Source organism: Sprattus sprattus, assembly GCF_963457725.1.
Source record: "Sprattus sprattus genome assembly, chromosome: 10".
Taxonomy (NCBI): domain Eukaryota; kingdom Metazoa; phylum Chordata; class Actinopteri; order Clupeiformes; family Clupeidae; genus Sprattus; species Sprattus sprattus.
In genome coordinates, this window is record NC_137908.1 from 9215165 (window position 1) to 9229651 (window position 14487).

Genomic DNA, 14487 nt, shown 5'->3' on the forward strand with positions numbered 1-14487 from the left:
TTTGTGCGTGTGGGTGCGTGAGAGAGAGTTTGTATGTATTGAGTGTGTATAATTGAGTAACTGAGACTGTGTGTGTGTGTGTGTGTGTGTGTGTGTGTGTGTGTGTGTGTGTGTGTTTGTAAGTAAAGGGGGGCATGGGTGTGAGCCAGTCTGTGGGAACATGTGGCGCAAAGGGCTGACGCAGTCCTGCAGGTGTGTTCGAAGGCGCTCGTGTTTTCAATCACACAAAGCAGGAAAATATACAAACACATGGAGAGAGAGAGAGAGGGAGAGAGAGAGAAAGAAAGGTGGAGTTGAGAGAGAGAGAGAGAGAGAGAGAGAGGTGTCCAGAGGGGGAGCTGGAAATGAGCCTGGAGTAGGGGTAGAGGGGGACTGGGGGGGGGACCACTGCTCTCCTGTTACCCCCTGAGTCCCTTGAGGACAAGGGGACACTGACAAATCCCCCAAATGCCCCCTAACCCCAGAAACGAACCCCCCTATCTGCCTAGGATCAAGTAGCACTACTGCCAGTCACAGGGGCTTCAAAACAACAACACGACAGAGAGACACGCCTGTAAAACAGTCAACACATCATGGCAGAGGCCAGTTCACTCACTCACACACACACACACACACATTCACACACACACACACACACACACACACACACACACACACACACACACACACCCAGGTTTGCTATGTGGACAGGACAGGCACTGTAATCTGTATGACTTTCACTGCTTTCTGTATGTCTGTATCTTAATGAGTTCATACAATGGAGCTGAGAGAAGACCACACACAGGCTTGCACCTGTGGCCAATGTTTCTGTAGGCAGTGTTTCCAAATACCGTATGTGCAGATGTTCTCAACACATGCACTGAAACACAAACACTCTCTCTCACACACACACACACTCACAAACATATACACACACACACACACACACTATCTCTCCCATTAGCCTGATGATGTCATACTCATAATTCTAGTCAGAATATGAGTCTGATCCTGCTCCATTGAGCTGTGATTATGGGGCGTGTTTCAACGAACCAGGAAAGAAAATGCCTCTTCGCTCAATTGGATACCTAGAACCAATCAGAGCAACGTAGTATGACCATCTGATACATTAAACTTTTACCTGATCCCGTAGGAAGGACAGCAAAACCATCTTTTCAATCGACAAATGCCTTAATTGCGTTTCTCTGTTCCTCTTTCAAAATGAATGCGCCGTCAATATCTGTGAGATATGCTTGCTCACGTTATACTTATTAGCAGTGAGGCTAGCTAGCTACTATGTGTTTCAATGGATTTGTTGGTCTAAGCGTTAGCATTAACCTTACAATAATGGTCTAGAGAGCTTTAGTTAAGACAAACAATACTCTGCAACATTCGTGTTGCACATACACAACTAACCGAGTCAATGTAGACATTAAAAAAGTTGTGTAGATAGCTTAATTCACATAAAATATTTCCCACTAACAGGCTCCCGAGACGCCGCCATCTTGGTACTATTTCAAATCTACCGTTAATTCAACTCAAGCGTTGGTTGATCATCTTTCCATCATCGTATAAAGCCCACCCTGACAATTTCATTGGTGAAATCGTTTTGCTGAAAACTGATATTGTCTCCCCAATCGAGCAGCGCCAGACCGAACTTCCCAGAACAAAACATTTGTGGGTGGGGTTCGGGCTGGTGTCCAGGCTATCTTCCAATAGTAACCTTGTTATAAAGTCACATCACCCTGGCCCTCTTTCTCTCTCTTTCTCTCTCACACACATAGTCACACACAGAGAGACACACAGAGAGACACACAGAGAGACACACAGAGAGACACACACACACACACACACACACACACACACACTTACCTGTTTGCGGACGTATTCTACTATGAGCTCTAGCTGTTGTGGGTCCTCGCACTGTCGGTTAAACACGTTTCTCCATAGGGCGGCAGCCAGCACAGTATCCTCAGACAGGATTCCCTACAGAGGCAAACAGAGACCCTGCTCAACATGACTGCCACTGCCACCAACTCTCCCAACTGGCCATCACTTACAGCACAGCATAGCTCCCTGCTCCTCAACACAAAACTGAAACCTAGCTGTGCCAGCACCGTCTGGTCTTCTCTGAGAATTCTGCCAGGAGCTGTGATTGTGTGTATGGTGTGTGTGTGTGTGTGTATGGTGTGTGTGTGTGTGTATGGTGTGTGTGTGTGTATGGTGTGTGTGTGTGTGTGTGTGGAGGAGAGATGCGGAATCCCAATGCAAAAGGAGGTTTTACAGTACATCACCACAACAGTTCACACATCTCGACGGGGTCTCCTACCACTCTAATTAATGCATCTCTATGGAGGCACCACAGCAAAAACACACAGCATTTCAGACTGACCATCTCTGGGACACACACCCCTAATACTATACATAATCTATATAATCTGTTAATCCACTCTATTTGAGGGAGCTTTGACTTGCAAATACGCTTACTTGATCCAATGTCAAACACACACATTAAAGCCCAAGGCCAATCTTTTCTCTGTGGCCCTCAGTGAGATGACAGGCGCCATCAGTGGCCACACTGCTATACTTTTTGGACAGAAACACACACACACACACACACACACACACACACACACACAAACATACACACACACGTACAAACATATACACACACACACAGACTAACTGGTTATATCTTCCCATAGTAACCTTGTTATAAAGTCACATCACCCTGACCCTCTCTCTTTCTTTCTCTCTCTCACACACAGAGACACACAGAGACACACAGACAGGATTCCCTACAGAGGCAAACAGAGACCCTGCTTAACATGACTGCCACTGCCAGTGTCTAGTGTACAGGCGTGTAGGTTATGCCGTGTGCATGTGACTGCTCCTTCCAACACTCCTACCTCATCGTATCCAAAAATAGCAGCGTAGAAATTCTCCGTCATGGATCTCATGGCCTCTTTCCTGTGTATGGCATCGATCTGCAGAATGAAGCAAACACAAAGGGGATGTTAGTAAGCAAGCTCACGGGTGGGGTGGTGTGGACAGAGAGAAGAGAACCAGCTTCTCACCATGGGGAAGGTCAGGGAGAGCAACTTGGGAGTGATACGGTTTTCTTGGCCAACACGCGCAAAATGTCAACATTAGCCTGATGGAAGTCTGCAGACAATTTTAAGAAGATTAGGAAAATACTTTCCCCCTGATGTTGTCGACAGTTACGTCGTGCCAGATCTGCTTGGTGGCTGGGCAGACTTTTGACACCATTTGAAAACCTCCTCCCTCTCTAATTAGGTTTAGCCTTTTATTCTGGTCTGGTCTGTTCTTTCTATAGCATCTTTGAATGCCTGGCATTCGAACAGTACTGTGTAATGCCAGTCAAACAATTTAACAAGTCTTATCTTTGTAGTCAGCTTTCTTCATGAGATAAAGTAGTGAGGGGCACACAGAGTGCCAGGCTTAACTTCACCCTGCATATGACACTGCTCACAAGCTGCTTACTGTGGGGATTTTATCCATAAGAGGATGGGAGAACACAGACACACACACACACATTTCCACTTGGCTATCAATTCAAAAGCACAAATGTAAAAGTTATTACCCTTCATGACAAATCCCCCTGTAAGCTGTGACCAGACCAGGATGGAAAGAAGAAAAAAAGATGGCAGAAAACAGAAGGCCAATAAGCACTTTCTTTCAGGTGCTGCAGACCGACACACACACACACACACACACACACACACACCAGAGAGCAACCCTCAGGTCTTTTTCTGATTCATTTTAGGAAAATTAGCTTGTTTATTCAGAATCAAGTTTTAAGGGCTCCAACACTGATGCACAGCATGCATGCATGCGTGTTCTCTCTCACACACTCACTCACTCACACAGGCACAAACCTCCACACACACACACACACACACGCACACACATCCAGGGATATTTGCACGCTGCGGAGAGCACCTGTGCGTAATTAGGGACCTGTGGATAATTGTGGCCATGTGGCAGTGTTTTTCCCCTTCAGCCTGTTATGGCTGACACAGCTCCTCGGACCAAAGGCAGATATTTAATACACCACACCAATCACGGGGGGGGCTGGAAGGTTGGGGGGGTGTGGGTGTGGGGGTTGGGTGGTGGTAGAGGGGACTGAATACTGCCATTTCGCTTGAAATCAGTGTCATATCACAGTTGGGGTGCATTCCAGTGGCAATTCTGGCCCGAGACACCTCCCCTGCCGCACACTCCGTACCTGTGAAGGTCATTTTGTATGCCATGGCCTGTTCTGCATCAAGGAAAAAGCTGGCAGGTCCACTCCGCTCCAAAAAACGCATGACAAGTGTTTTCCTTCTTCTTCCTTTAAGTAAGAAAGGCTGTTTTTTTTTTGTTTTTTTGCACAATTAGTGTGAGTAACCCAAGCAGATCTCTGACTGACCACAAAGGGGCCGTCTCGCTTCCCAGCGCTGTAATATTATGCTGCTGCTCCGCTGAGAAGCTCGAACATACCTGGCAGGAAGGGTGATTGCACTAAATTTGCCAAGAGCCCATTTTTATGGGGTTAGAAAACAACTTCTTCACGCTTGGACATGGACAGAAATTCCTTTGGTGTGACTGAATAAAAAAAAAAATGTAACCCTTCTAAAAATTGGGTCAAAGTGTAGGTCAAGTCCACAGTAACCAAAAGTATGTTTCACAACTTCAATTTGACGTGTTGAAGATTAACTATCCAGTAACTGACATTTCCAATTAAATGTTTAAGACAATAAAACCAATAACTATGAGCCATTTACACCAAACAACAATGCTTCTCGGAAAAGCCTTTAACTCTAAAAAAAAGAATCCATCTTTTATTGCGTTCCATTGCGTTCCGATGCTCATTTCAATCTTAAAACAGGTCACCTCTTCTGCATACTGCTGTATAGTCGGCTACAGTGCAACAGTTCACCTAACCACCAGGAACAGTGTCTTGACACGCACAGAGTGAGTCGTAGATGTATTTAGAGGATACAGTGGGCTGATAATGTTATTAAAACTCTAGGTGAGCAGACAAATAAACTATTGAGGACATCCATTCTAAAAAGAGTCTAACTTCAGACAGACACATTCGAGTAAGAAAAACAAACACGCAACACATTCCTTTTATGCTTCAATCAAAAATCACACCCACATCCTGTGAAAGACAGGCTGCCAGGGAATGACTTGGGACGCAGCAAACCTAAGCAGTGTTTGTAATTTAGTAGTGAACCACGGAGGATGTTTAAATGTCTGACGCTTTGCCTTGGCACTTGGCTTGAAGAGTAGGAGTTCTGCCTATACAGCGGTATGAATCCAGCGGTCCGTTGCCAGTCTCTCAAAATGGCCACCGTGACTCCCGTTGCCAGAGTGACTCGTACGTCAGGGCTTTCCGCGCTTGCGCTCGTGTGGTGTTTCAACAGAGGGACACATTTGTTTGGGGTGGGGCGCTGGACAGATGACGTGGTCACCCCGCACTGTGGTGGTGTCACCGGGGCGATTGCTGGCGCCAAGGCCACGGGGTCGGGGGGGGGGGGAGCGGCTGTGACTCAGCACAAGGGGGCCACTCCCTGCTCCTCATGCGGCGGCCCACCGAGTTCCATGCCCACCGAGCTCCAGATGAGCTCACGCCAACGGGAGCTCAGCACAATCCAAGGCTGGCGCCCCACTCTCTTAGCACATGCTAAAACCAACTCCCCAACTCCCCAAAACCAACCAAAGTTCCCCACTACTGGGGGAGGATGTGCGCTGTGCATCTGCCCGACAATGTGCTACAATGAGAAGCAGGAGGCCACAGAGCAGAATACAGGCCCTTGCTCCCAGGACGTCTGCATTCAAACTACAAAATATTGACTTGGGCGAATAGCTCACACTCACACTGCGATGCACCACTGAAGTTCATAGCCCATACCATAACAGGTGGTCACGGGACATAAGCTTGAATATTATTTGGCAGTCAGTGATTCCCAGCCATTTGTTTTCAGAGATGTACTGGTGGTCTGCCATAGCCGACTTCCTCTCTCTTGCTTCTCCTCCCGTGAATACGACCGTGAATGACTCCTTCCATGGGTAACAGCTGGCCAGTGTTTAGTGCAGACCTTATGAGATAAGATAAGATAAAACTTTATTGCCACACAACAATGTTGGTGGTATTCTTTGTCATAGGTAGCTCAGGCCAGTAGGAGGGGAGAGAAGGGGGTAGGGAAAACAAAAATAAAAATTAAAAAATACTCCAGGTCAGCATTGAGAGTTCAGGTGTCTGACAGCAGAGGGGAAGAAGCTGTTGTTGTTATGGTGTAGGGCAGGGCAAGGTTGTGTCACTGACTCAAAAGATTCAGGTAGTCGACTTCTCTAACAAGTCACTCACAAATTGAACTTGCAACCAGGTTCACCTGGCCAACCATGTGCCCTTTCGAAATGCATAGAGATCAATGTTGTTCAGGTTGGGACACTCAACGGGGAATGGCACCCAAGAAATTGGTTTAGGATATCAGCGCCCTCACAGTGGATCATAAGCAGGACCTGGCAGCAGTCTACACCTCTGTAGTTTCACCACTGGACTTTATTGACAGCCCTGACGACCTCATGATCTCTCATGATTTCGTCAGCTGAGATGCAGAAGCCCATCTGTTTTCACAAAGAAGTGTATTATTCTCTCATATGCCTATGTTTTGCATTAGATGGCAAATAAGAAATACTGCCTATACAAATTGTATTTTATTGTAGAGCAGAGATGTTCAGGTGAGAAGTATTCAGTCAGCTGTTCAGGCATTAGAGGCCTATGAAATCTATTTTTTCATAATTTTTTATCAATTTGACTATCATCAAATCACATGTCCATTAAAAAAAAATTATTCAGGACATAGGCTACTGTGCCTTTACACACATTATCTATCTGTCTGTCTGAGTAATAGGCCTGTTGGTACAGGGTAGGGAATGTAGGGTAGCAAGGTCAGTATAGCCATAAAGACTACATTTACATCATTAATTTACCATCATTTTCAAATACAATTCATAATATGGGTTTTAGTCTGCGTTAGTCTAGGAGTGACAGTATTTCCTGCTTGGTTCACAATGCATAGGGATGTGTCAGTTTTCCATTAATGTGGTTAACTCTCCATTTATTTATTATTACACTGAACATAAGAGGTTGATGTAATACGACTTGTTGTTTAATTTACTTTGGCTAGATGTCTCTCACATCTTTAATGTGTCTGTGCCACTCACGCGGGCAAAAATGTTGTCCATAACGCTATTGAATGTATTTCTCTCCCTTCATTTAATTAAAAAAAAATGCAGCGCAATTTGGCATTGAACTCCGATTTCCGTTTTTTTCTTTCTGAATTCTGCGATTCTGTTTGTGCTTTCCGCATTGTGGAAATCATAGGGCCCTAGGGCCTCCACCAGAGTGGGAGACTCACTGTGCAAAAGATGAATGACGTGATAATGAAACGACCTCTTGCAGAGTTTCTTCGTCCTTCGGTCACAATTCAAAGCAACCGATTTACAAGACTGGACAAAGAAAATGCTGTGTGCACCTCCTAAAAGCAGTCATTACACCGTCATTTGCACCTGCTCCTGAGTTAAGGTTAAACACTCCATCACTTGGAAGAGGGCCAGAGCAAATTTTGACAGCTGTCAATTGTTGAACTTGGTCACAGTGTAAACCGAGGCCAATTAAGTCAATACATTAGTTGGTGAAATCCATCAAACGCGCTGGCCTGGGTCCAGCTCTTGCATGTGCTGAGGGATTGGATTCTAAACACCTTGTCAGCTCAAACCGGGCAGTTCTAGTTCATGGCGACTGGCGCAGGAGTTATGCAAGCAGCGGAGCACAGTCCAGGGGCCTATGGAGCCACATGTGTACGTCCTGCAAAACAGTAGCAGTGTGCAAACAGGTTTGCTCTGGGGCTGCTCGGTTATGTTCCACGCTGGACTAAACAAACTCAACCCCTACCAGCTTTGTGGTTTGTATGTATCTGATGTTTAAAAAGAAGGATGAAACTCACTCTTTTGTTATAAGAAATAGGCAGTGAAAATCTTATTTAATATACTCAGGACTAAGTGCACATGGACTTTCATTGAAGCCTTCAAGTGATGAAGGTCTGTCTGTCTGTCTGTCTGTCTGTCTGTCTGTCTGTCTGTCTGTCTGTCTGTCTGTCTGTCTGTCTGTCTGTCTGTCTGTCTGTCTGTCTGTCTGTCTGTCTGTCTGTCTGTCTGTCTGTCTGTCTGTCTGTCTGTCTGTCTGTCTGTCTGTCTGTCTGTCTGTCTGTCTGTCTGTCTGTCTGTCTGTCTGTCTGTCTGTCTGTCTGTCTGTCTGTCTGTCTGTCTGTCTGTCTGTCTGGCACTAGGCCCTTTTTGTGGTAGTGGGCTTGGAGCGGCCCGTAGAGAGTGACACAGCAGTGTGAAAGGCCTGCTAGAGGGCAGTCAGGAGTTCAGCGTGAGCCGGGCGATAGGAGACGAACGTGGGAGCCGTGGTGACTGTTTTCACAGCTGGGCCCAAGACTTCGCCCCCGCCCTTACTGACAGCGGCACCCCTGGAGCACTCACAACCTCAAACACACACACACCTCATACACAAACACCTACACACACACACACACACACACACACACACACACACTCATGAAGACATCCCACCATCATTCGGATGAATATCAATCTCACAGAGACTTGGTTGTGGACCAAAATCCATGACACAGAATGGGTCAAAGCTCTTCGGTGACACCCAAAGTATTTGTGTTCGGTGCAAAGCTGTTTGGGAAAGAATGATCTGAAACACCAGTAGTGCCTGACGTGGCAAAGCCTTGGTGATTCACGAGGAGAGCTCGAGAGCTCCTGGAATGATCCTCTTGTTTTTTTTTTATATTCCAGCCAGACACATACCTTGTTCCTCCAATAAATTCCACCTCATTGAAAAAATAGAAAAAAAAAGAAAGGGATTCCTGGCGAGGCTTGCACTTGGCCTGCTGGAGGCCGAGTGCTCGGCAGTATAACTCACCCCCATGATCTTGCTTCTCTGTTCCACATCCTCCCACATGGAATGGACGATGTAGCGACACATATACTTCCCCTCTCGGCCCTCCTGACGCATTCGCACCAGACACATCCTGCAGAGAGGCGGGGATCAAGCAGACAGGCCAGTTCAACAAGGGCTTGTGGGGTCTTAAAAAGACATGCTGAAGGCAATCAGATCAAATATTTCTGACTATTTCAGGACATCTTCATAAAGTCTTTTTTATCATGTCTAAACACTGTTAGACAAAAGCTTGACTTCACAAACACTAGATGGTTTTCTATAAGGTTTCTTTCCAAAATTTGCTATATACTTTATAAAACCAATACTTTTAAACTCATTTTGGCCAATTGCCAATGCCGTATATGCCTTTTTTATTATTTCTTTAAAGAGAACAACAAGTCTCTCCTGTACTAGAATGAACTAGAATTACTCTTGCAATGTCACAACAAATCCGAAATATTAATATCTGCCGATACCCATTATTAACCGCTTTAAGATTCGACCAGCCGATATCATCATGCTTCCCTATTTGTAAACCAAGAGCTGGATTTAAACTGCAGTCAAAAAAGCAGGTCAAATGTTTCAGTTTTTACAGACGGTATGGTTCACACTGAGGAACACTATTGACACATTATATTATCCAGGTCAGATTGGGACAAATTAAAGGTTTAAAGTGGATTCCCTGAATGGGTCTTACAGTAAGTGTCTTATCCCGAGAGTTTGGCTGCAAGTTACTATCTATACCCTAGCGGTTGTGCAGTTACCATGCTTACCTGCACCAAAATACACATAGTCCCAGACCAACAGCCAAAATCACACACACAGCAACGCGCAGCACATTCACACAATAGAGCATACAAACGTGTGTGCGCACACACACACAGACACACACACACACACACACACACACACACAAACACACACACACACACACGTAAGCGCGCTCTGAGGGGCAGAGTGAGTTTGATTGAATCCAGGCTGTGGTTTTCCAGCTTGTGTCATACAGCATCCCTAAATAAACAGAGTTACTCATAGGAAACTAACTTTGACTGGGAGTCGGAGGCCGCGCTGGAGGCCGTTTGATGAAGAGGGCTGTGGCAGCGCAATTCATCATCAGGCCTCTCATGAGCTCACGCATTCCCTTAATGCCTCTAAAACAGGCAGCTCCTTTATGCCACATGTAACCTGAGTTACCTGGGCCTTAACATAAATTACCATATTTAAAAGGCATGACCATGGACATAAAAACTAAGGGGGTTTAGGAGTGAGTGTGTGTGTGTGTGTGTGTGGGGGGGGGGGGGGTCAAGGGGGTTATATGACAAACAGGTCAGGCACCCATCTCGTATTTCTGACAGTTTTAGTTCTCCTCGTTTGCCTTGTTCTCCTTGCTCCAGATTTCTCTCCCGTCCACAACAGGCTACAGCGGATGGAAGTCATCGGTATGGGCTCTACCAAAACGGACTAGGAAGTTGTTCAAAGTGCATGCCATGTTTCATAATTGCTCCCAAGTCAGACACTGGCCTCCTCTCATTTAACGGATTATATGATAGCACCACTGGGCTGAGATTGAGAGCTTAGGGGCCTCAGGACCCCCACGAGGCAGTCGGAGCCAATGACACCTGTTAAGGGTAAGATGCAGGAACCAGAACCAGAACTCACCAGACATGGAGCTGCGCCACCAGGAACCAGGAGTTGAGCGTGTCAGGGAGGGAGCACTCTGGGTGACGGAGGAAGAGAGGAAGAGAGAGAGAGAGAGAGAGAGAGAGAGAGAGAGAGAGAGAGAGAGAGAGAGAGAGCAAGAAATAGGCAGACAGGGTAGAGTGAAAGAGAAGAGATAGAGAGATAATCAGCATAGATGGGAAGGAGGCGTGACCGAGACAGGGAAAAAAAAAAGGTAAAGATTAAGAAAGAGTGGGAACGAAAAAAATAAACAAAACGTTGAGAGGGATAGAGTGTAATAAGAGAAAGCAAGAGCAAAAGAGAGAGAAAGCAAAAACTTCAGCCAAGCCTATGCAAACTTGGGCACATATTCCAAAACCGCTATTGAGTTTACACCTGTTTTTCCCCCTGCTAAAGAAAACAGCATAACCAGGCTGTAAAGTGTCACATAAATCTTTCAGGACAGGGAAGAAAAGGTCCCTTCAGGCAAATTTCTGTCAAAGTGAGCAGCATTTGGGAGTTTGGATCCTTTTCAAAAAATAAAAATGAGCATGACATAAGACTCATAAGTCCTTCCCTCCTTATTAGTTTCAAGGGCCAAAGACCCCCATCCCCCTCTTTCCTGTCATTGCATCTCTTCTTTATTTTATTCTACCCTTTCATTACCTTGCTGTCTCTGGTGAAAAACCCAAGTGGGGATAATGTGATCATAACCAGGATGTCAACACTCCTACATTACAATACAGGATGGATGGCAACAAAACAGATGAACTTACTTTCAAAAAAGTCATCGTAGTTGATTCTCTCTACACAGCATGTGTACATTCGCAGGGCAGCAATCTTTATTTTCTGCAAAAGGAAGGGAGAACCAGAGAGAACAGACAAACTGAGCACAAATGTACGAACTCTCTCTTAACAAGCATGCATAGCTCAGAGACTTTGTCACATTGTAAAATGAATGCTGGCTAGCCATGGCTGCTTGAAGTCTACCAATCCGTTGATTCCTTTTCTGCCTGTAACATTTCTGTATTCCCCTGTCACATTGGTGGGGGATGCCAGCCCTCACCATCAGATGAGTGTGGGTGATGAGTGTGTCCCAGTGTGGGTGATCTAGAGCATGTCTGTCTTAGCAGGTCTTTAGAGACTGCTGCAGCTGCTGTGGGCTCACAAGGACAGCGGAAACCCAGCTGCAATCTGACTACTCAAATTCTCTGCGTGTGCCAGTGGGCCTGCCATCATATACAGTGCCCTGGCCTGAACTCAAACACCCTCCACAGAGGGCAAATTAGAGCCTGCAAACCCCAACTTTGATGGGGTCTATAAAGGTGACTGCTGGAGAACATGATCTTCCCAGAACAAATATTTCATCGATGACAAAAAATTGGGCCAGCCTGGCTTTTAAAATGTCTGAACATCTGTGCTAAATCTCATTTTGGTTTGTTTCCGAATGCTAAAATAAAGAGTGAGACAGCTAAACAGCATACAAGTCTTAAACGTTTGCTCTGTCCAAACACGCCTCATCTTCATGTCCCATTTCTAAACATACAGCAACTGTAATGCTGTATTTATGCACAAATAGAGCTAAAATGGATAGCTACTTTACAATCTCAATTAAGACACCTCTGGGGAAATGTGTGTGAATGCACTGAGTGAATGTTATTCAGAGGAGCCACTTCACCCATTTGTTGTATTTGAGGGGTCCAGTGAAGCCCAGGGCCTCAATAAGCTTGGTGAAGGACCCCACTTCCTCCTCTGTGGCCTGCGGGGTTTCTTTTACCGAATAAAGCTGTGGGGTACACAGATACAACAATCAGGACCACGCGTGTGTATGTGGACCGACAGCTGACTGACAGCAACAGCAACAAGGGCACACCGTACCCTGGCATAAATACACCTGTATGTGCATACATTGAAAGGTGTTAGCGCAAAGACAGACACACACACACACACACACACACACACACACACACACACACACACATCTGCATATCCTTATATAAACGACAAGCAGTTGTCCAATAGTTCAGGTATTTTTAGATATCCTGACCCTGGAAACAGGAGTCAAGGACATCAAGCGCCATGTGACAACATGTCAGTATGTAACTTCAACTTCCACTGGTTATTATCAACAGTGTTAACATTATAGAAGAGTACAAAGTCAGGTTGAAAATGCTCATGAGGCACTAATGATTGCAGTGGTCTTCGGTCTTGCTGGAATGACCCACTAAGCACTCCACATCATATAACAATAACATATGTGTCTTGTAGGATGCCGTTTTCTGAAGATATTAACACACTCTTAAAAAAGTGATATAATCCATCCCTGTGTTTTACGATCTGAAGAACAGAAATATACTATACAAGATAAAATATCTCTTTATTATCAAATAAATAAATTAGCGCTTAAGAGAAATAGTAAAACTTCTCACATAAGGCAAATCTCCCATAAGGAGTCATGGGCATACCTGTCTACTGCTGTGCAAGGTCCTGCATTGTGTCTGGGAGGAGGGGATGGTGGCAGCAACAACTAAAGCTTTGAGACAACCATCTTGATCTACTGCCTGTAAAATATGAAAATAGCTTTTTAAGTGTATTACACCTTTTTGTTCTGACATGGTGAGAAGATACAAGCTTTTGCCAGACATGTGGTGGACGTTTTTCCAACTTAGTTGAAACTACTTTCAATAATCAATTCACTTTTCAAGTAGCTTTGCTCACTTAGTGTGGCAGTTTCATTGCTCCACTATTCACATCGCAGAAACATCTGACATGAATTTTGTAGAATTATCTTCAATATTGAGGCAGCCGAGATTAACGCTAAATCCTCTATGGTGCAGGTGTGCGTTTCCCAAAAGTGTCGTTTAGTGTCTACCATAGTTAAATGATGGAGAGACAATTATTTAGAACGCTATCTCTTAACGGTAACCATAGTGCTTGCTCAACGAGGCTTTCGGGAAACGCAGTCCTGGTAGGTAACACTCAACGTATTCAAGCACCCAACTTGCTAAACTTCCATCACTATCAGTGAAGTTCATCCAACGTTACTGGCTAATTTGGATTGCTAAACTATCTACGACGGATCACTTTGACGGTTTCTCCTGTTCCTTTTTTCACGATAAAATATCAAAGAATACGCACTTCCACCATTATCGTTTAGGTTGGGACACCAGTAACGATCAATGACATCCGATAAATTGTCTAATAATATAAGCTTTCAAGCTATATAGTCCATGGACATGTCTTGGTGTTAACGTTAGCTAACGTTACCTTTCCGAGAGTGGCCTTGGATGCTGAAACGCTTAAAATGTTCCTGACGGCGTATTGTAATGGTCGCCGATACATTATCCCGCTAACAGTTACAATATTTTAATATTGCAACTTTGAAGCGGTCAAATAATACGCGTTTTGATTGCAGCGACAGCGTAACACGTTTGGTAACACCAATATTGTCCCTCCTCTTCTCCTGCAATGTCAAAGGAATCTGTCCCACAGCTTAAGCTTTCCGTGCTGAAACAGTGTGCGCCAACACATTCCCAGTGTGTAAATTGTGAAACAGTCTACCGGTGGCTTCAATAGCAATAAAGCGATATTAAAAAATAAGTCAACACGATAATTATGTCTCCACACACAGCGGTTTGAACGATTAAGGTGGTTAGTGGAAAATATCCTACTGCTACAGTAATTCACAAGATGAACAATGGTTTGTGTGAATGTTACACTATTATCATGTCTATTTGTGTCGATAAAGCTTATTAATAGCTCATAATCACTTGTTACAACAATCTCGTCGCTTGTGTTTCGTGGTAGAAAGATGGGGATTG

General features: G+C 44.9%; 1 protein-coding gene across 1 annotated transcript in view; it reads right to left on the reverse strand.

The window, feature by feature from the left end:
• Positions 1–14130, reverse strand: part of uqcc1 (ubiquinol-cytochrome c reductase complex assembly factor 1) — a 16349-nt gene extending 2219 nt beyond the window's left edge. Inside the window, exons 1-8 of the mRNA XM_080845848.1 lie at positions 13934–14130; positions 13132–13227; positions 12345–12452; positions 11443–11515; positions 10667–10724; positions 8990–9098; positions 2889–2966; positions 1852–1965 (exon numbers count right to left, since the gene is read on the reverse strand). Coding sequence (XP_080701974.1) covers positions 1852–1965; positions 2889–2966; positions 8990–9098; positions 10667–10724; positions 11443–11515; positions 12345–12452; positions 13132–13227; positions 13934–14008 — 711 coding nt within the window. The 5' untranslated portion in view covers positions 14009–14130. The remainder of the gene's footprint in view (positions 1–1851; positions 1966–2888; positions 2967–8989; positions 9099–10666; positions 10725–11442; positions 11516–12344; positions 12453–13131; positions 13228–13933) is intronic.
• Between the last annotated feature and the right edge of the window lie 357 nt (positions 14131–14487).